Here is a 20,294-nt window from a genome sequence, read left to right on the forward strand (position 1 = left end):
GCGTCCAAAATGAGACGGACAGGCTGAGACAGATTTCCTGAAGAGGTCAGCCCGAGAGAAACCAAGCTGTCAGGTGGAGGGAAGACAGATTGGGATGTAGTAGAGACTGATGTTGCTGTGTAAGTAGAGTAGGACACACAGGTAGAGGAATGGGCTCCCTGGAGCTGAGTTGAAGTAGAAGGGAGAACCAGTGTTGACGAGGCCACCGGGGAGCTATGAGGATCATGGTGGCTCCGTCCCTGCGGAGTTTGGATAAAGTCCGCAACATCAGAGGTAGAGGAGGAAAGGCATAGAGGAACCGATCCGTCCAGTCGAGAAGGAATGCATCTGGGGCCAGACGATGAGGAGAGAAGAGTCTGGAGCAGAACTGGGGCAGCTGATGGTTGTGAGGAGCTGCGAACAGGTCCACCTGCGGAGTGCCCCAGCGAGCAAAGATGGAGTGGAGCGTGGGAGGATCCAAAGTCCACTCGTGAGGTTGAAGGATGCGGCTGAGATTGTCGGCCAGGGAGTTCTGTTCGCCCTGGATGTAGACAGCCTTGAGGAAGAGACTGCGGGCCGTGGCCCAGGTCCAAATGCGAAGAGCCTCCTGACAAAGGAGGCGAGATCCGGTGCCGCCCTGTTTGTTGATGTAGTACATGGCAACTTGGTTGTCCGTGCACAGAAGCAGAACCTGAGGGCAAAGAAGGTGCTGGAAGGCCTTGAGAGCATAGAACATGGCTCGGAGTTCCAGGAAATTGATGTGATGGAGACGCTCCTGCGGGGTCCAAAGACCTTGGGTGCGTAGGTCTCCCAGGTGAGCTCCCCATGCATAAGGGGAGGCATCCGTGGTGATGATCATGGAATGCGGGGGCAGATGAAAAAGAAGGCCCCTGGAAAGATTTGAGGAGTTCAACCACCATTGTAGAGATCGCTGAAGAGACGATGTCACAGAGATGGGATGAGAAAGAAGATTCGAGGTCTGTGACCACTGGTTGGCTAGAGTCCATTGAGGTGTTCTGAGGTGGAGTCGTGCCAGGGGAAGCACATGCACCGTCGAGGCCATGTGGCCCAGGAGGACCATCATTTGTCTGGCAGAAATGGAGTGATGAAGGAGCACCTGACGACACAGGCGGAGCAGAGTTCGCTGACGATCGGAGGGGAGAAACGCCCTCATTAGGGTGGTATCGAGAACCGCTCCGATGAACTGAAGTCGCTGTGTGGGAAGCAGATGCGACTTGGGGTAGTTGATCTCGAACCCCAGAAGATGGAGGAGAGAGATGGTATGATGAGTGGCTTGTAGCACAAGTGGAGACGTAGGTGCTGTCACTAACCAATCGTCCAAGTAGGGAAACACCTGGAGGTTGTGAGACCTGAGGAAGGCCGCTGCCACAATGAGGCATTTGGTGAACACTCTGGGAGATGATGCCAGGCCAAAAGGTAGCACCTTGTACTGATAATGGCGATGGTGCACCTGGAATCGTAGGTAGCGACGTGAGGATGGATTGATTGGGATGTGAGTGTAGGCCTCCTTGAGGTCCAGGGAACATAGCCAGTCGTTCCGAGAGAGATGAGGGTACAGTGTGGCAAGGGAGAGCATTCTGAACTTTTCCTTGACGAGACACTTGTTGAGGTCCCGGAGGTCGAGAATGGGACGTAGGTCTCCTGTCTTTTTTGGAACTAGAAAGTAACGGGAGTAGAATCCCCGGCCCCTTTGTTCTAGAGGCACTTCTTCGATGGCATTGAGTAGAAGGAGGGATTGGACCTCCCTCAGGAGGAGGGGGGTTTGAGTTGAAAGAGAAGCAGACTCTACGGGAGGATTGTCTGGTGGAAGAGTCTGGAAGTTGAGAGAGTAGCCGTGGCGGATGATGTTTAGGACCCACTGGTCCGATGTGATGACCTCCCAACGGCTGATGAAGATGTGAAGCCTGCCTCCGATTGGCTGAGGAAGAGGCAATGAGGGTGGAAGACTGGCTAAGCCCTGGAGAGAGGAGTCAAAAGGGCTGAGATGGTTTGGCAGGAGGAAGGGCCTTGGCCGGTTGATTAGACTGGGCACGAGCCTGGGCGTGCTGGTGTTGGCGGCCCCGCCTAGGTTGCTGTGGAGGTGGATTGAGCGGCCTAGCGGAGAACCTGCGTTGATATGAGGACTGTGGCCTGTAAGGACGAGCAGGTGGAGCCTTTTTCTTAGGCTTTATGAGAGTGTCCCACCTGGTCTCATGGGCAGAGAGTTTTTGCGTGGTGGTATCCAGGGACTCTCCGAATAATTCATCACCAAGACATGGGGCGTTGGCTAACCGGTCTTGATGGTTGACGTCCAGATCAGAGACCCTGAGCCAGGCCAGGCGGCGCATGGCCACGGCGATGGCAGATGCACGGGAGGTGAGCTCAAAAGAGTCATAGATAGAGCGCACCATAAATTTTCTTAGTTGAAGCAGGCTGGAGACGTGCTGTTGGAAAAGTGGAACCTTATGCTCTGGCATGTACTTTTGCATGGCGGAGAGTTGCATTACCAGATGTTTGAGGTAGAATGAAAAATGGAACGAGTAGTTGTTTGCCCTGTTGGCAAGCATGGCGTTCTGATAGAGCCGCTTGCCAAACTTGTCCATAGTTTTGCCCTCTCTGCCAGGAGGGGTGGAGGCATAAACGCTAGAGCCCTGAGTCTTTTTTAAAGTGGACTCCACCAGGAGAGACTCATGAGGGAGTTGGGGTTTATCAAATCCTGGGATTGGTATAACCCTATAGAGGCTGTCCAATTTACGGGGGGCCCCAGGAATAGTCAGCGGGTTCTCCCAATTTTTATAAAAAGTTTCCCGTAAGATATCATGCACGGGCAACTTTAGGAACTCTTTGGGAGGTTGATCGAAATCTAATGCCTCCAGGAAAGCTTGTGACTTTTTAGAGTCAGATTCCAGTGGCAAAGACAAAGCACCCGACAACTCCCTGAGGAATTTTGAGAAGGAAGATTGTTCAGGTTTAGATGCTGTATCGGGTGCCGAAGGCTCGTCATCCGACGACGATGCATCCTCCTCGGTACCGGTAGGGGATTGTTCCCATAGGTCCGGGTCTCTGACATCGGTATGTGCGTATCGAGAGACTGGAGTGGAAGGCTCGGCATGGTGAGTTTTAGACAAAGACTTGCCTGAGCGTACCGAGACGTTACCGGGTGATGCAGACCTGTGTCTGTCTCGGTCCCGGGAAGTACGGTGCCGGTCAGAGTCGTGGGGAGACCGGTGCCCTGCCCGGTCCCGAGGAGGATCGGTCGTCGTCAAGGCCATAGCCTCGGCATGGGAATGGAGATGCGGTGCCGAGAGAATGGGCATGGAGGAGTCCATAGGTACCGAGGGAGTGGATACCGGTTGGACGGTATGGGGCTCGGGCCGGTCTGGTACCGAGAGCAGCGGTGCCAAGATAGAGGGTAAGAGCTGCTTAAGTTGCTTGTGGAGTTGTTCCTGCAACTTGTCCTGGAGGATGGCCGCAATGCGGTCATCCAGGGGAGGCACCGGAACCACTTTTTTCTTCTTTGGTTCCATGGGTGCCGCTCTACACTCCGGCGATGAGGGGGCCGATGACGAGGCACTCACCGAAATCGGAGTGGAGCGTTTTTTTGGCTCGGCGTGGAGCCGAAAGGACTGGTGTCGTCCCCGAAGTGGGAGGGCGCTCAAGGGTGGAAGGCTTCTTAGCCGGCTTACCTGGCGCCGGGGGCGCCGATGTCGACTCAGGCGGTGTCGAAGTGGTCGGTGTCGATTTCGACGGTGCCGCAGATGAAGAGGTCGAATCCATAGTCGGGCCGGTGCCGAAAAGTAGATTTTGTTGGATTTGACGATTCTTCAAAGTGCGTTTTTTAAGAGTGGCACAGCGGGTGCAGGAATCCGCCCGATGATCCGGTCCCAAGCACTGTAAGCACCAATTGTGTGGGTCAGTGAGGGAGATCGGGCGTGCACACCGCTGGCACTTCTTAAAACCGGGCTGCGGGGGCATGAATGGGAACACGGCCTCCGCAAAACAAACCCCGAGGCCTGGATCGTGCTAACAGGCCCCGCCGGGGCAGGAACGAAAAAGAAAGCAAAAAGAAAGGAATTTTTTTTTTTTTGTAATAGAAAGAAAAAAGCACCCGAAGGTGAAAAAATCGAAAAAAGAACGCGAGCGGGAAGGCAAAAGGAGTATTTCAACGACGTTGAAAAACACACGTCTTCTTCGCTCCGCGGAAACGAAGAAACTGGGGACCACGCACTCCTCCGTCGGGCGGGAAGGCACTCGCGCACGCGCGGTGCGGCCAACTAGAACTTTCTAGTAAAAAGGTCCGTACCGTGGGCTCCGTCGGTGACGTCACCCATGCGTAAAGAATATGCTGCCTGCTTGTCCTGGGATAAAATAGCTATTCCTCACAGACCTCAGAGGAGAATATTCTGCACTTACACATTTTTCTTTGGAGCGCAGAACACCAAGCTTTCCAAAACGGACATGAAAAGGCGAGCACTGGTAAGTGCCATCCTGCTGCTGAACCACGATCACATCTATGCACCCTGAAAGTGTAGCCTGATTAATGCCTTTGTATAGTTCCTTCACAGTCACCAGCACCTGTCCTGCAAGCTGACCCACGTAGTTCATAGTCTGAGACTGGAAACAAACAAAAAATATTAATGTAATGTGAACATAAAATGTCATGCTATTAAGTTATCCAACTTGAACCACCTATGAATCTCTTCAGTTCAGTTCTTAGTGAAATATGTGAACCTGGAATGTTGGTGTTTCATGACTGACACAGTACTTGTTAGTACTCATTTGCATATAAGCACGGTTTTGTGTTAATTAACATTTTTATTGACATCACAAGAATTTTTATATGCAATTTCCAATGCATCCAATGAATGATCTTAACTCACATGGAATGACAGTACTAGATGACATAACAAAAAGTTGCAACAGCTTTCTTTTTAAAGCAGAGATATCTTCATATCTGTACATTAAATCATAATGTATTTCATAAAACACTTCTCTCAAAGAGCTATCCTTAAAGTTGATAGATTTTTTTTGGTGGGGAGAGGGATCTTCTTTTTAAGGGCAAGGATAATAAAATATATTTCTGTTTCTAATAGGAACTCGAAAGCTGTTTTGTAATCTCAAACAATTTCCTAATAAAAAATAACTCTGGATATTTAGTATATTCTTAATCCTTCCCAACTTATACAAACTGTCCTTTTATTGTCACAAAAAGTAAAAAATAAATATGAAACAAATGGAGAATATCTCAATCTCTGAATAGTAAAATCAAGGAGATGCTCTCTCAATAAGCTTGTACTCCATGACAACAGAGAAGTTGTTAGGCAGGCGGTAGGATTTCTCTACCGTGACCTTGAAGGTCTCCTCTATGGGAAGATTAGGCCATTGGTAATCTTTCCAGTATAAAAGTACAGTAGGCTTGACATGTGGGTTCCTCCCTTTCACCCACAAGGTTTGCAGAAGGCATTATCTACATATTTCAACTCAGCCTTCTTGTGTCACTGGGCAGTGCCTCAGCTCCTCAGTTCATACAAAAGCAATGGATGACCACCAAGAAGGAAAAAACACAAGGAGGGTGCAAAAAACTCCAATATTTCAAGAAGATGAAAGTAAATGAAAAATCTTTATTGCTAAAGGTTACTGAAATGTGTGAGCAATGGAACCCACTACATCTGTCCTGGTAGGGGAGAGTCCAAACAGTTAAGATGATGATTTTGCCTGTGGTTTGCTACCAAATGGATATGTTGCCAGTGTTTTTTCAGGTGTACTTTTATAAGAAATTAAATAGTATTCTTACTAAATTTATTTGGCTGGGTAAAACTGCGAGAATTGCCTTAGTATCTTTACAAAAACCAATTGTGGCAGGTGGAGTAAATTTCCCCAATTATTATAGGTACCATCAGACCTATATACTGCGTCAGGGTATGTATTGGATCCTTCCTGAGCTCATGGAACATCTCCCCCGACCTTTCATGTGTTGAGTATCAAGTTACCCAGATATGTTAAGGACAATAGTATTTTATTTGACACCTGGAAACTTTGAAATTTATTAATAAATTAACAGATATTCCAGTAGAGAAAACCACTTATCAATCCTTATGGTTAAACTCCAAGATTCAAATTGGCGAGCCTAAAATCGCCTGGAAGCACTGGATGCAGGCAGGTATACGTACTATGGATGATGTTATATCAAATGGGAAAATGCTTGAGTTTTCACGACTGCAGCAATTATATGGCATTTCAAAATCTCAACATTATAAGTGGTTGCAGTTGAAGCAAGCCATTCAGAAGGGGTTCCCTGAGTGGTGAAATCTAAAAAATCATTATAGCTTGCAGGTTCTTTGCTTCCAAGCAGATTTCCAAGGACATCAGGCCACCCTGTGGTATAAATTAATATCTGAATTCTTGAATAAAAAGCCAAAATCTAGTCTTAGAGACATCTGGAGCATTGAGATTAAGCAATATATTTCTGCGTCTCGATGACCACGAATTTGGACTTGGAGGATGAGATGTACAGCGTCAGCATCTATGAGACAAACATGGTTTTTTTTGTTACACAGATCTTTTTGGACCCCTGTTCACTATATTATTTGGTACAGCAATGAGAACTCAGAGTCTGATTTCTGCAAATAATAACAAATTATTATTAATATTGACAGGGGTCGCCATGCAACAAATTACTCAAAATTAGAAGGATTATACTAAATTAAATTATACATTTTGGTGGAACTCAGTTTGTCATATATATAAAATGGAAAAGGTGTTAGCGTTACAACAAGGGAATCTTCATAATTTAAAAAAAATTTGGGAACCATTGACTTATTATTCTAATGATCAGATATCTTAGCACATGGATAGTAGATATATAGGGGTGAGATGGGGAATGTATATCATATGGAAATAGGAATAGTGACAAAAGGGAGGGAATTTATTCTATATTATAAGAGGATTTGTTTGTAAATACAAGTGCCATATGATAATTGATTATAATATGTTTAATTCACTTGTAAGAATTCAAAAATGAATAAATAAAAATTAAAAAAAAAAGATAGTTCTAAATCTAATAGATGTTGGCACTGTCATCTAGACATTGGGACACTGGATCATCTGTTCTGTTGTCCTTTGATACTCAATTTTTGGAAGTCAATATGGGGAAAGATTAATAACATATTGGAATCATCAATTCCACTACCATATAAGGTAGTCATATTTGGAACATTATTACATATTTAGCCCCCTACTGATCGATATAAATGCCGTCTTTTCCTAATTATGACCGGGATAGCCATGCGGATGGTAACCCGTAATTTTAAAAATTACGATCGCCTGAATTTTACTTTCTGGTGGGCAAATTTATGTTCAAGCTATAGATATGAGAAAATAAATGCTGACATGTTGGGGCATATTAATTCATTTAAATTGAATATGGCTGCTGTTGACATCTTTTATTACTTCACTATAGTTTGTTTATAAGTCAATTTTTGTTTATTTTCATACACATCCAGGGAAGGGAGGGGGGGTGGCTATTTCCGGAAAGGTTATTGTAAGAATCTATGTTTTTGTGAGGGGGGGGTGATTAGTTATTGGATGTGGGGGTGGGATAAAATGGTTGGTCACATATGTTTGTAAGATGAATGTGCTTTCATTGACTTATTATATGATATATATTTGTGTTTTGCACTATTGACGTTTGGAAAATCAATAAAAAAATTTTTTTAAAAAAAGAGAAAGACATGGGGGAAGCCACTGCTTGCCCTATATTGGTCAATAATATCAAGAAATGGCTTTGAACCTTCACTTAGAGTGTTTCTTTAATCTTTTGCTGTATGGCAACTCTTCCAGCCCCTTAACCATTTTAGTCGCTTTTCTCTGGACCCTTTTGAGTAGTACCATGTCTTTCTTCATGTACGGCGACCAGTGCTGGACGCAGTACTCCAGGTGAGGGCGCACTATGGCCCGGTACAGTGGCATGATAACCTTCTCCGACCTGTTCGTGATCCCCTTCTTTATCATTCCTAGCATTCTGTTTGCCCTTTTTGCCACCGCCACACATTGCCCGGACGGCTTCATCAACTTGTCGATCAGAACTCCCAAGTCTCTTTCCTGGGAGGTCTCTCCAAGTACCACCCCGGACATCCTGTATTCATGCATGAGATTTTTTTACCGACATGTATCACTTTACACTTATCTACGTTGAACCTCATCTGCCATGTTGATGCCCATTCCTCGAGCCTGATTATGTCACGTTTCAGATCTTCGCAATCCCCCAGTCTTCACTACTCTGAATAACTTCGTATCATCTGCAAACTTAATCACCTCACTCGTCGTACCTATGTCCAGATCATTTATAAAGATGTTGAAGAGCACGGGTCCAAGCACTGAGCCCTGCGGCACCCCACTAGTGACATTCTTCCAGTCAGAGTATTGTCTATTTACCCCCATTCTCTGTTTCCTATGCTCAAGCCAGTTTTTAATCCACGTGAGTATTTCACCCTCGATTCCATGGCTCGCAGTTTTCCGAAGTAGTCATTCATGCGGTGAGAGAAATCGCCCGATTACACCGACTACACTTCTTAAACCCAGTAAGAGGCCGGGACATAGAAAAACATACGGCCGAAAATGAACAAGGGCCGGCGGCAGGGCCTGAAGAACCGATGGAAGAAAAAATGAAAGGTTTATTGTTTGTTTGTTTTTAAAGGGACATGCTGCACAGCGACTAAAAGAAAGAAACAAGTAAAGAAGAAAGAAAGCCGTGGTGCGAGAAGGCAACTCAAAAATCAGCAGAACTGAGAAACAGGTGCTTTTTGGCTCCGCGGAAAACTGAGAACCGAGGTACCTCACAGGAGACGCATGACCTATGTTCGGCGAGAAGGCACATCTTTATAAATGATCTGGACATGCGCGGTGCGGTCAGTCGCAAACTTTCTAAATTTCTTCAAGCAAGAATGCTTTGCAGCTGTCCGCATCGGGTCTCCATGGATGATGTCACCCACATGTGAGAATATGCTGCCTGTTTGTCCTGGGATAAGCTTTTTTTCTTCAGGGCAAGAAAATACTTGAGCAGAACCCCTGATTTCTCTGACAGAGGGGGGAACAACCTCTATGGCATTTAGTTGAAGTAGAGCCTCTATTTCCTGAAGAAAAAGGGGACATTTTTGCAAATTTAAAGAGGACTTTCTTGGAGGATGATTTGATGGTTTGGAGAGAAAATTAGGAGAGTAACCTTCCTTGATGACTTTGAGAACCCACAAGTCAGTTGTCATCAGAGTCCAACATTGATGGTAGATTTGTACATGACATCCAATTGGAAGGGGAAGAGTTTGAGATAGGGGGACAGCAACTACCGTATACTCTCGAGAAGCACATAAAAAAGACTGAGTAAGCTATTGAGGAGCTGTCTGAGCTTTCCGATACCGCTTTTGCTTCTGCTTCCTTTGTGGTGGTGGTCTAGAAACAGATGGTTTAGTAGTTTAATGCCATTGATATGAATAAGAAGGCTTGGCTGCCTGTATTGAAATTGAAGACTTAGCCTTTGTTTGGACTAAAGAATTCCAACTGGTTTCATGCAGATTTAATTTTTGTTTGGCTGCCTCGGTGGAATCACCAAAATGCTCATCCCCTAAACATGGAATATTGGCTAATCTGTCCTGAAGATTAATGTCCATATCAAACTCTTAGCCAAGTTAGACGCCTCATAGCCGCTGACATAGCTGATTCTCTAGATGACATCTCAAAAGCATCATAGGCTGACTATGCAATATACTATCTAGGGGGTTTTCAGGATTTACCCAATGAATATGCATGAGATCTTCAATGCATATTCATTGAGGAAATCCTGAAAACCCTACTGGATTCAGGCCCTCGAGGACCGGAGTTGCCCACCCCTGGTCTAGACTGAGAGAGTTTGCACAATCTGCTGATATTGTGCAAGATTCTGTGAAGGAATATACTAGTCAAAGTTAAGCAATTGTCTTATCAGTTGTTTTAAGCTCCCTTTGAAAGAACTCATCGAGTTTCTCTCTAAAAGAAGGCACCGATACTGATGGCACAACAGCTGGTACCATCAGTGCAGCAGGTTGTCTCGGAGTGGGTGACCTCAGTGAGGATGCGCACCTTATAGGAGAGACAACCTGCGAAGCTGGAGAGCGGTGGCATCGTTGCTTGGTCTGCATCAAGGGACTTGATGTAGAGACCTGCGATGCTTGTTTGGAACAAGGTGGCTTCTTAACTGGCTTCCCGATGCTGGAATCTCTTGCGTTATCGATGTCAAAGCCGATGTTGAAGTCTTCGATGTCGACAATTGTGAAAATCTGGCACCATCTAGGGCAGCATCTAATAACTGCTCTTGTTGAGTGCAATGGACTTTAAGAGAGCGGAATTTTAAAGTTGAACAGCGAGAACAAGTCTCTATTTTGTGTTCAGGGCCTAAACACTGTAGACACCATTTATGGGGTCTGCAGCTGAAATAGACCGCTGAAGCTTGTCACAATTTTTAAAACCCATCAAAAATCTTAACACAGATGGAAAAAATAACTTTTATTGAAATTGAACTTAATTGTCAAGAAAAATAAAACACTCCTCCTCTCGACGGGGCTCCGTGGATGACGTCACCCACATGTAGAGAATATGCTGCCTGCTTGTCCTGGGATAATCAAAGGAGTGAGGACCAAGGTGAGAAGAGAAAATAGCAAGTAAAGTATACTCACAGTGATAAAATGTAAGCATATCTCTTACTGCTACTGTGATTCCTGTGAACAGTGACGGGACAATCGCGCGCCAGACACCAGCGCGCCGACAATTCGGCTCAAGACACAAGCGCACCGCGGGAAAACTTAGTTTTAAAGAGCTCTGATGGGGGGAACCTACCATTTTACTGCATACTGTTCACGCTGCCGTTTGGGAGGATGTGGGGGGTGCAACCCCCCACATTAAAGAGAAAATGGAACTTTTCCTGAAAAAAATCGGAAAAAGTTCCATTTTCTTTATAATGGAGGGTTCCAATCCCCCCCCCCCCCACGAACACTATGCAGTAAAGTGGGAGGGTTCCCCACTCACACCCCGCTTCGGAGCTCTTTAAAACTAAAGTTTTCCGCAGCACGCTGGTGTCTTGCACCGAATTGTCAGCAGTCGATTGTCGGCACGCGACTGACTATGAACCCCTGTGAACACCCCAGACCACTGCACTCCCTCAGGGTTTGCATCTGCACACCTATTTTTTTTTAAATTTTTTTTTAAATGTTCAATGAGGAGGGAGGGAAGTGCAGAGCAAACACCCTCTGGGGATCAGGGAACAGGTAGGAAACTGGCACCACAGGCTACACCAAGATAGGCACCCTGGAGGCCTAATCCCCTCGCCGAGTTAGCATGGCCAAAACAGGAACGTAAGCATGCGTGGCAGCGATAGAGAATACTGAAGTACCAGTGAGCAGACTATCATATATATATGTCAGAGCTCAACTTCATGCTATCTCCACCTGCTGGTAAATGGACAAACCACTCATCTCTAGATTCATCTGCTGCTGATGACAAGGAAGCACAGTTAGAAAAATAAACAAGCATAGGGGTTTACATACAGGTAGTCCTGAAGTTCCAAAGGTTCCAGCACACTTTAGAGTATCACCTCCACTAGACTAGTACTCTGTTAAATAAATTTTAAAAAAAAAAAAAGGGAAGAAAAAAAAAGGTAAAGATGAGAATTACACTAATGTATATGAACAAAGAACACATTAAAAATTCTGGAATACAGCACTGTGAGATCAGACAGAATATTATGACCAACACACACCCAGATAGCTAACTGCCTACTGGCATCTATTTAGAGCAAGAGTGGACAAATACAATCCTCAAGAGGCAAAAAACAGTCATATTTTCAAGATTTCCAAAATGAATTAAGCATGAGCTTGGTTTGCACGTATTGCTTCCATTGTATACACATAGATTCATGCATATTCATTGTGAAAATCTTGAAAACCCAACTGGGTTGTGGCCTTCAAGGACCATGGCTGCCCACCCTGATTTAGTTCCTATTTTATGTGAAAAACTAGTCCTATCACACTTCTCCCTCATCTCTTCCATCTTTAGCTACAACACTCACAGAAAAAGTTGTTAGATCCAATATCTGGCATCAGTCATAACCTGAAGAGTTATACATTCTTACTTACTAAATCAAAGACTTTTTAGAAATGATGATACATCTCATTAACAGCATTATTCAAAAGGCAAGCAGCCAGTTAAACATTAAGTGGCACAATGAGTCCAACTGTAGGGTCATGAAATAGTTAACTGTTGTTTAAAATATTGCTCTGGCCTACATAGCTGAAAACAGTGTATAATCTATTGACTGCATCTGCCTAAAATGTATGTCCCTACCTTACCACATTGTAAGCTGAATAGATAAGAGTTTGAGCCATGATGTACCCTGCCCTTCTGTACATTTAACTGTAAGAGTTAGATAGGTGTCCTGCTAGTGACCTGCTAGTGTGAGCTTAGAACCAATGAGTGTTAAGAAAAGTAACACGTGAAAAGCTTTTTCTAGAATTCAGTTGTATAGCCAGAAAAATGAATAAATATCTCTGTAACTTCCTGGTTTCGGCACTTCTGAGCCAGCTTGGAGCTCAGGGGTCCAGCATGCATGCTGTGAATAAAACTTGTATTTTCTTCACGCCTCTGACTTTGTGTGTCCAAGTGACATTTCATTTGGCTTCCGAACAGGGACTTGAAGGTCTCTTGACCACTGGTTACTCGATTGGTCACTTGTTTCTGGTCCTACGGCTGATATGTCTGCTTAGCCGGCTGCCTTCCTTTTGGGGGGTTGGCAGACCTCAGGACGTTGGACCGCTTCAACTGATTTATCTAGTCTCAGTTTAATGTACAAGAATCTGTATCTGTATCTGTACCTGGAGTGGCCACTATCTGGTAAGTGGGGATTGATCATCCCTATCCTGTCTCTCGTCTCCTGCCTAGTAAGCCACGTGATCTGTCGCTGAAAAGTTGTGGGAAAGGGATTCTAGGAACTGTTATTTTCTGGTTGAGTAACTGAACTGAAATCTGTTGTGTTTTGTGTGTTTGAGAGTGTTTGAGACGTCCTTGAGGACGAAGCGAGTGTGGACCTGTTAGTACTGCGTTTCCCTAGTCCGGAGACGGGCGGGGCCAGGAATTCAGGGAAGTGTTTTTGTCCTCCATTGCACAATGGGGGGATGTCTGTCTACCTGTGGGGATCCCTTGATATGTTAGCTAATTTTAAAAAAGGAATTTGTCTTTGATTATACTTAACAAATCAACCCTTATTTGTCTGTGCCAGTTAGAATGGCCGATATTTGGTGTGGGCTGGCCCCCTCTGGCTCCCTGGAAGAGGACATAACTCTTCAGGTTTTTATGCATTCGTTTGCTGTCAGTTCCTCTTCCAGTCAGCCAATTTTTGCATTCCAATGGGAAAACCCTTCCACTGGACAAACCTCCTAAGTAACCTGGACCCGTCTACCCCAGGGCTTTAAAATTAGCCCCTCTCTATTCAGCACTGCCCTTGCTTCAGACCTTGCCAAATTCTTCCCTTCATCTGATTCCCAAGTCCTGCAGTATCCCGGGTTCTTTATGACTTCTGTCTGTTCAAATGTATCAGTGAAGTTTAAACTGTCAGTTGTTCACAGCATGAGAGGAGAGTACTTTTCCTTTTGTGCTGATAAGGGCCATGAAGTGTGTAGCACTTCCAATGTGGTTTCTCCTGAAACAGATAAGTGGTTTTGCATTTGAAGTTTTTGGCTATGTTATAAAATGTATATGCATATTCAGAAATGCATATAAACGAAAAATATGATTTCTGGAAATTATATTCCATGCTAAAAAGAAGTTCTTTGTCCAAATTTAGTAGTTATTTGTCTAAATTTAAAAGTTCTGAAAAGGACTACATCTGTAATTTGATCTCTTTGATCTTTAAGCAACTCTCTCTCCTTTGTGAAATTCTGTAGGAAGGGGGAGTAAGTCTCTACTGAGACCCATGTTGATTGTAAAAAAAAATAAAAATGAACAATGTTTAAACTTGTGAGTACAGTAAAACTTTGGTTTGGGACATAATTTGTTCCAGAAGTATGCTTGTATTCCAGGGCACTAGTGTACAAAAATATACATACTTGTATTGCAAGCCCTTGCTCGTTTGGAACAGTCACTGCATTCCTGCAGCGACATATAGAGAGGAACCATTGGCTCAGTTGTAAAAATGTGATGCTTCTATACTGTATGTACGTGTATTGCAAGACGTTGCTGGTATAGCAAGTTAAAATTTAATCATTGCTTGTCTTATAGAACACTTGCAAACCAAGTTATTTGCAATCCAAAGTTTTACTGTATATTCCAATCTTTGTTTTGTATTTCTGTATATAAAAAATGTAAGTTTAGGTATAACAATGTAATTTTTAGGAATGCTTTTGTATTGAAGTAAATATTTTTGCCAGTCAGCTGATAGTGAAGGGACTGCTGCTTTAGAGAGCGCTTGTGTCAGACTACCCTGCTTAGTGGGTGGATCCAGAACTGCATTTAGCTTAATTTTATAAGTCAGCTCTTTGGGGTAGGAACCTGATATAGAATAGGGATTGAGAACAATTCTTATGTGTTAGTACACATCTTAAGTTCAATTATTTTGTACCTTCTCTAATCTTTTGTAAACCACATAGCTCTTCACGGTATTGCGGTATATAAACTGTTATTATTATTATTTATCTGAGTCTTTCAGATAGTGGGTCTGCCTTTTAAATTTTCCTGTGGCCATATTTACATTGATTTCAAGTATGCCTTCCTCGTGTCACCTACCTTGGCTTTCAAATCTCCAAGGGTACCAGGTCCCTTCCTACACCGAGGTCTAGGCTGTCTGTAGTCTCCCTGTCCCTGATAACTGCAAGGCTCTGAGCACCTTTCTCAGTATTGCAGGATACTGTCCCATCTGGATCCCTGATTTCTCTACTATTGCTCGTCCTCTGTATGATTCCACCAAAGGCGCTGACTCAGCCCCTTTTGTCTGGACCCAACTTCAGGAGCGGTCTTTTCGCTGCCTCCAAAAACTTCTGACTCAGGCCCCTGCCCTCTGGCCCTTCTGCCCATGAAGCTGAGCTGTATGCCCTCACTTCTGCCTTGCGCCACTCTGCCTCTCAGTCTTGCAATATATATACTGACTCCAAATATGCTTTCCTTAACTTGCATTCCCATAGGGCCATCTGGAAATATCGAGGTTTCATTACAGCCTCCGGCCGCCTGATCCATCATGCTCCCCTCATTCTTGACCTTCTTGAGGCCGTACAACTACCCTCACGTGTTTCTGTTATGCACTGCCATGCTTACAGACGCGTGATGGACCTTGTCTCTCGTGGCAATGCCCTTGCCGACCGCACAGCCCGAGCTGCCAGTCTCTGCCCCCTCTTTCGGCCCCTCTGTATACAATCATTCCTTTTCTGGATTCCCTTACACCCCAGTACGCTTCTCAGGAACAGACTTGGGCATGCATTATTTTGGGCCAGTCTGTCCTGAAAGGGGGGTGGATACAAAATGCGCCAATTCAAGTGCCAATCCAGACCCACACACTGATACTTCAAACGCAAGCACAGCACCCTCATAGTTATTCCTCAACACCTGGCCCTCACGATTGTCAAAAGATGCCATGATCTGGCACACTCTGGAGAACCCGCTATTAAAATTGACTCTCAAGAGACATTTCTTTATCAATCACCTTGATCAGCTAGTCCGGAATATGGTCCGACAGTGTGTTGTCGGTTCTAGAATAAAATTCCCAATCAGATGACTGCCACCTCTTGGATACCAACCTATTGGAACATATCCGATGCAGGTTCTGTCTGTAGATTTTACCCACATGCCCATTTCCCGTTCCCTCAGTCACTTCCTAGTCTTCACAGACACCCTGACTAGATGGGTCAAAGCCTTCCTTACTTGCACTGAACGCGCCAGAGACGTAACCAAACACCTCCTGAATAATTCCGTGCCTTGATCTCCTTGTTTTTATAGGCAGTGACAATGGCCCTGCTTTCATTGCCGATGTTGTCCAACAAATTGCTCAGGCCCTCCAAATTGAATAGAAATTATATGCTGCTTACCATCCTGAGAGCTCTGGTCAGGTCGAAAGAATAAACAGAACTCTTAAGACCCTTCTCACAAAATGAATTGAAAAAACTAATCTGTCCTGACCTGTCCTGCTGCCTTCTGTTCTTTTTCAGATTAGATGCATCCCATCTAAGCCCCATTTGAGCTCATGTCCGGCCGGCCACCACCCATTGTGAACCCAGATCCTGGTTCCTTTGCTACTCTGGGATCAGATATCCTCCAGAGTCAGGTCCAGTCTTTAGCTAAAGCCCTTCAAGAGCTCCACAAATGGGTCCTGGAAAGGGCCCCACTATCGATAGCTACACAAGTCCATGGGTATGTCCCTGGAAATACAGTATGGCTAAAACTTGGAAGTCAGACCCCCTGAAACCTAGGTGGATAGGTCCTTTTACTGTCCTAATTTCTTCTCTTACAGTTGTCAAAGGTGTCCGGACATGAAACTTGGTTCCACTACAACACGGATCTTCAGCTGAAGCTTTCTAAGACCTCAAAAGTTCTGAATATTTACCACTGTACTTAGCAGGTGTTCTGAATATAATTCTTTATAAGTGTTTGAGTTTAATTGACTGCCTGTGGTTCACACTGCCTTTAGCAAGTGTCTTGAGTATAACTGAAGTTTTCTAAGTTGTGCCTGAAAGAAAAATGAGCTTCCTATGTTAGTATATATAGATATGATATTTGTGTTGCCCTCACTTATGTTTCTTTCTTCTGTATTTTGTACTTAACAAGTGCAGCCCTTTGCCTGATGTTTGTTTGCATGAAGGAGTTAAGTACAGAAAGTGTCAAACATTTGAGGGTATTTTCTGTTTTCAACCTACTGGTGATGAAGTTTAAAAGTGGGCGGAAATCTACATTGATGATGTTGAGGGTCCACTTATCAACTAGACTCTTATTGTAGACCCCACTCGCCCGGTGTCTTTGTATTGTGTTACATGTGTGCTATTTGATGTTTCTCAAGGTCATGGTACTACCCCTAATTCAGTTTTGTGTGGCTCCCTAGATTGACAGCGTTATTATACCAAATGTGCTAAGTATATAGGTCTGTATAACCTGATGCCTTTAAGAACTGCCCCTATGAGGAAACCTTCACTAATGGTGGAGCCTGTCCTTTATGAGAAAGAATACCCCGTCTGCCTCCCTTACTATAGGTCCTAGCTCCGGCCCCTTGTGTACTACAGGCTACTGTAATCCCATGGTTTTCACTATCACTGACCCATATAACTGGAATGCCAATGTCCAAGTCCAGAAGGCCAGAGACTGCATGGCATTGTATATTAATGGTAAAAGGTGAGACTCAGGTACTGATGTATATGTCTGAATTGTATCCCGCTCATGTGCTCCTGTCCATCACTCTTTGGTGTTTCCCCAGTTTTATGAAAGTAGATACTGATATCCTGTAATCACTAGAAATCTGTTTATATAGTTTGCTGAAACTATAGGTCAGACTCTTAATGTTAGCAATTATTTTGTATGAGGAGGGACTGGTATGGGAGAACAGTGGCTATGGGAGGCAAAGCAGCTGGACATGTTAAACCTGACTTCACAGACCCTCACTTTTACGTCAGGTCCACGACCTTCACGATGGGCCTTGTGAACCTCCATTGTTGCTTCCCACTGTCTTCAGCCCTTCAGACACTGCTTAATGGAACTTCCTATGAATGATGGTCAGCTCCTGATAGTTGATACTGGCTCTGTGATCTGTTTGCCTACTCTTGATTGCCTGCTAACTAGACTGGTACGTGTGCTTCGCATGATTCGTCCCAGCTTCTTCCCGATGGTGAACACCTGGGAGCCCCTGTATTCAACACCAGAGGTCGCCAAAAGTGGTCTACTTCCACCAATTCCCTTAAAATAGGTGAATGGGGTGATGACTGGCCTGCAGAACGGATCATTGCTGCTTATGGACCTGCCACATGGACCGAGGATGACACCTGGGACTATCGGATCCCAATCTATATGCTGAACTGCATTATTTGTCTATAAGCTGTACTTGAACTGATAACCAATGAGACCTCCCGAGCTTTGAGTACCATTGGCAGAGCGAATGCTAAAATGCGCACTGCTATTTATCAGAATCGTCTAGCTTTGGACTATTTACTAGCTGCTGTGCCTGTGATAAATTCAACCTCTCCAACTGCTGCCTTGAACTTGAGTAAAGTGATTGAGAACGATGTGGATCGTATCACCAAACTGGCTCATGTTCCCTGACGTGATCTTACTGCAGACTGGATCTCTGGTACCTTCAGCTCCTGGTTGCCCTCTGGTTCAGCACTGAATATCATCTTGCTGGTTGCTGCCCTGTCTTCTCTGCTCCTTTGCTGCCTGCCCTGTATGGTCCCCATAGCCATAAAGCTGCTCCACTGAACTATGGACTCTGCTGTCAAACGTTCCACTGCTGCATTGGCCCTCTCCCAGTATCGTCCCTTACCCACTGGGGACCCCGACTTTCCTGACCCCTAACTTTATTTTGTCAGGCTTGGCTCCTTAGGTACGCCAGCCTGAAAGGGGGGAATGTAGGGTCATGAAATAGTTAACTGTTGTTTAAAATATTGCTCTGGCCTACATAGCTGAAAACAGTGTATAATCTATTGACTGCATCTGCCTAAAATGTATGTCCCTACCTTACCACATTGTAAGCTGAATAGATAAGAGTTTGAGCCATGATGTACCCTGCCCTTCTGTACATTTAACTGTAAGAGTTAGATAGGTGTCCTGCTAGTGACCTGCTAGTGTGAGCTTAGAACCAATGAGTGTTAAGAAAAGTAACACGTGAAAAGCTTTTTCTAGAATTCAGTTGTATAGCCAGAAAAATGAATAAATATCTCTGTAACTTCCTGGTTTCGGCACTTCTGAGCCAGCTTGGAGCTCAGGGGTCCAGCATGCATGCTGTGAATAAAACTTGTATTTTCTTCACGCCTCTGACTTTGTGTGTCCAAGTGACCTTTCACAACAATGAAATAACATTCAGAATATCTTGTTTAAAACTGTTCTTTCAAGATACAAGTCTGTGCCAGCCTTTTCATAGTAACTCTAAAAGCTGCCTCAAGACTTCTAACACCATGCACTATGTTAATAGCTAAAAATGTCTGGTTTAGCAGTTCAAAAGCAATAATAAATATTGCAAAACCAATGACATGAACCCTCCTATTGTACTCCTGTAAGCTAGCAAACTTAAAATGAGGAGTGAATTGAGCTGATCAGAACTGTTTCACTTTTATGTTTGTCTGGCATAGAAATGCTCTATGAAAAACACCTAAAGATATTCAGATATCACAAATTATATCAGAAATCTATGAAGGCAGGTTACTACTACGGAGAAAAAGACCTGTGTTTCATGGAAATTAATCCAAGAAACCACTATGACAAAAACTAAGTTGTCATAGAAAAACACATTCTTGGTCATAAAAAGCTCCGTGGGTTGTTCTTATATTGATAGAATACTTCAAAATAACTCTATTCCAAGGCACTAAACGGCAAGCATACAGGAACAAGCATAAGAAAAACCTGCACTTATCTTCAATATATCTTCTGATAAACTAGACTTCCACTGCTCCGTTGTTGATCCCGGTTCAGTTTTCAGTAGATTTTATAAGTTCATCTCATTATCATGTAATATCCATGTAATAAAGTTCAGGTTAGTACTGAATGGCAGCTGCCAAGATTATTAGAAACATAGAAACAGACGGCAGATAAGGGCCACGGCCCATCAAGTCTGCCCACCCCAATAACCCTCCCCTACCTTTCTCTGTGAAGAGATCCCACGTGAAGATCCCATTTTGTCTTAAAATCAGGCACGCTGCTGGCTTCAATTACCTGTAGTGGAAGATTATTCCAGCGATCAACCACCCTTTCGGTGAAGAAGTATTTCCTGGTGTCACCGTGTAGTTTCCCGCCCCTGATTTTCCATGGATGCCCTCTTGTTGCCATGGGGCCTTTGAAAAAGAAGATATCCTCTTCCACCTCGATATGGTCCGTGAGATATTTGAACGTCTCGATCATGTCTCCCCTCTCTCTGCGTTCCTCGAGTGAGTATAGCTGCAATCTTTTCAGCCGTTCCTCATACGGGAGATCCTTGAGTCCCGAGACCATCTGGGTGGCCATTCGCTGAACTGATTCAAGTCTCAGCACATCTTTGCAGTAATGCGGCCTCCAGAATTGTACACAGTATTCCAGATGGGGTCTCACCATGGATCTATACAATGGCATAATGACTTCGG

At 44.4% G+C, this 20,294-nt stretch overlaps 1 protein-coding gene across 4 annotated transcripts in view; it reads right to left on the reverse strand.

Moving 5' to 3' along the window:
* Nucleotides 1-20,294, reverse strand: part of LPIN2 (lipin 2) — a 293,670-nt gene that overhangs the window by 246,997 nt on the left and 26,379 nt on the right. For 3 of the 4 annotated variants that reach the window (XM_033933960.1, XM_033933962.1, XM_033933963.1), the window contains exons 2-3: nt 11,550-11,614; nt 4,393-4,593 (exon numbers count right to left, since the gene is read on the reverse strand). In XM_033933960.1, coding sequence (XP_033789851.1) covers nt 4,393-4,584 — 192 coding nt within the window. In that variant the 5' untranslated portion in view covers nt 4,585-4,593; nt 11,550-11,614. The remainder of the gene's footprint in view (nt 1-4,392; nt 4,594-11,549; nt 11,615-20,294) is intronic. The other variant, XM_033933961.1, reaches the window with a different exon arrangement.

The sequence above is a fragment of the Geotrypetes seraphini genome, chromosome 2, assembly GCF_902459505.1.
Source record: "Geotrypetes seraphini chromosome 2, aGeoSer1.1, whole genome shotgun sequence".
NCBI lineage: Eukaryota > Metazoa > Chordata > Amphibia > Gymnophiona > Dermophiidae > Geotrypetes > Geotrypetes seraphini.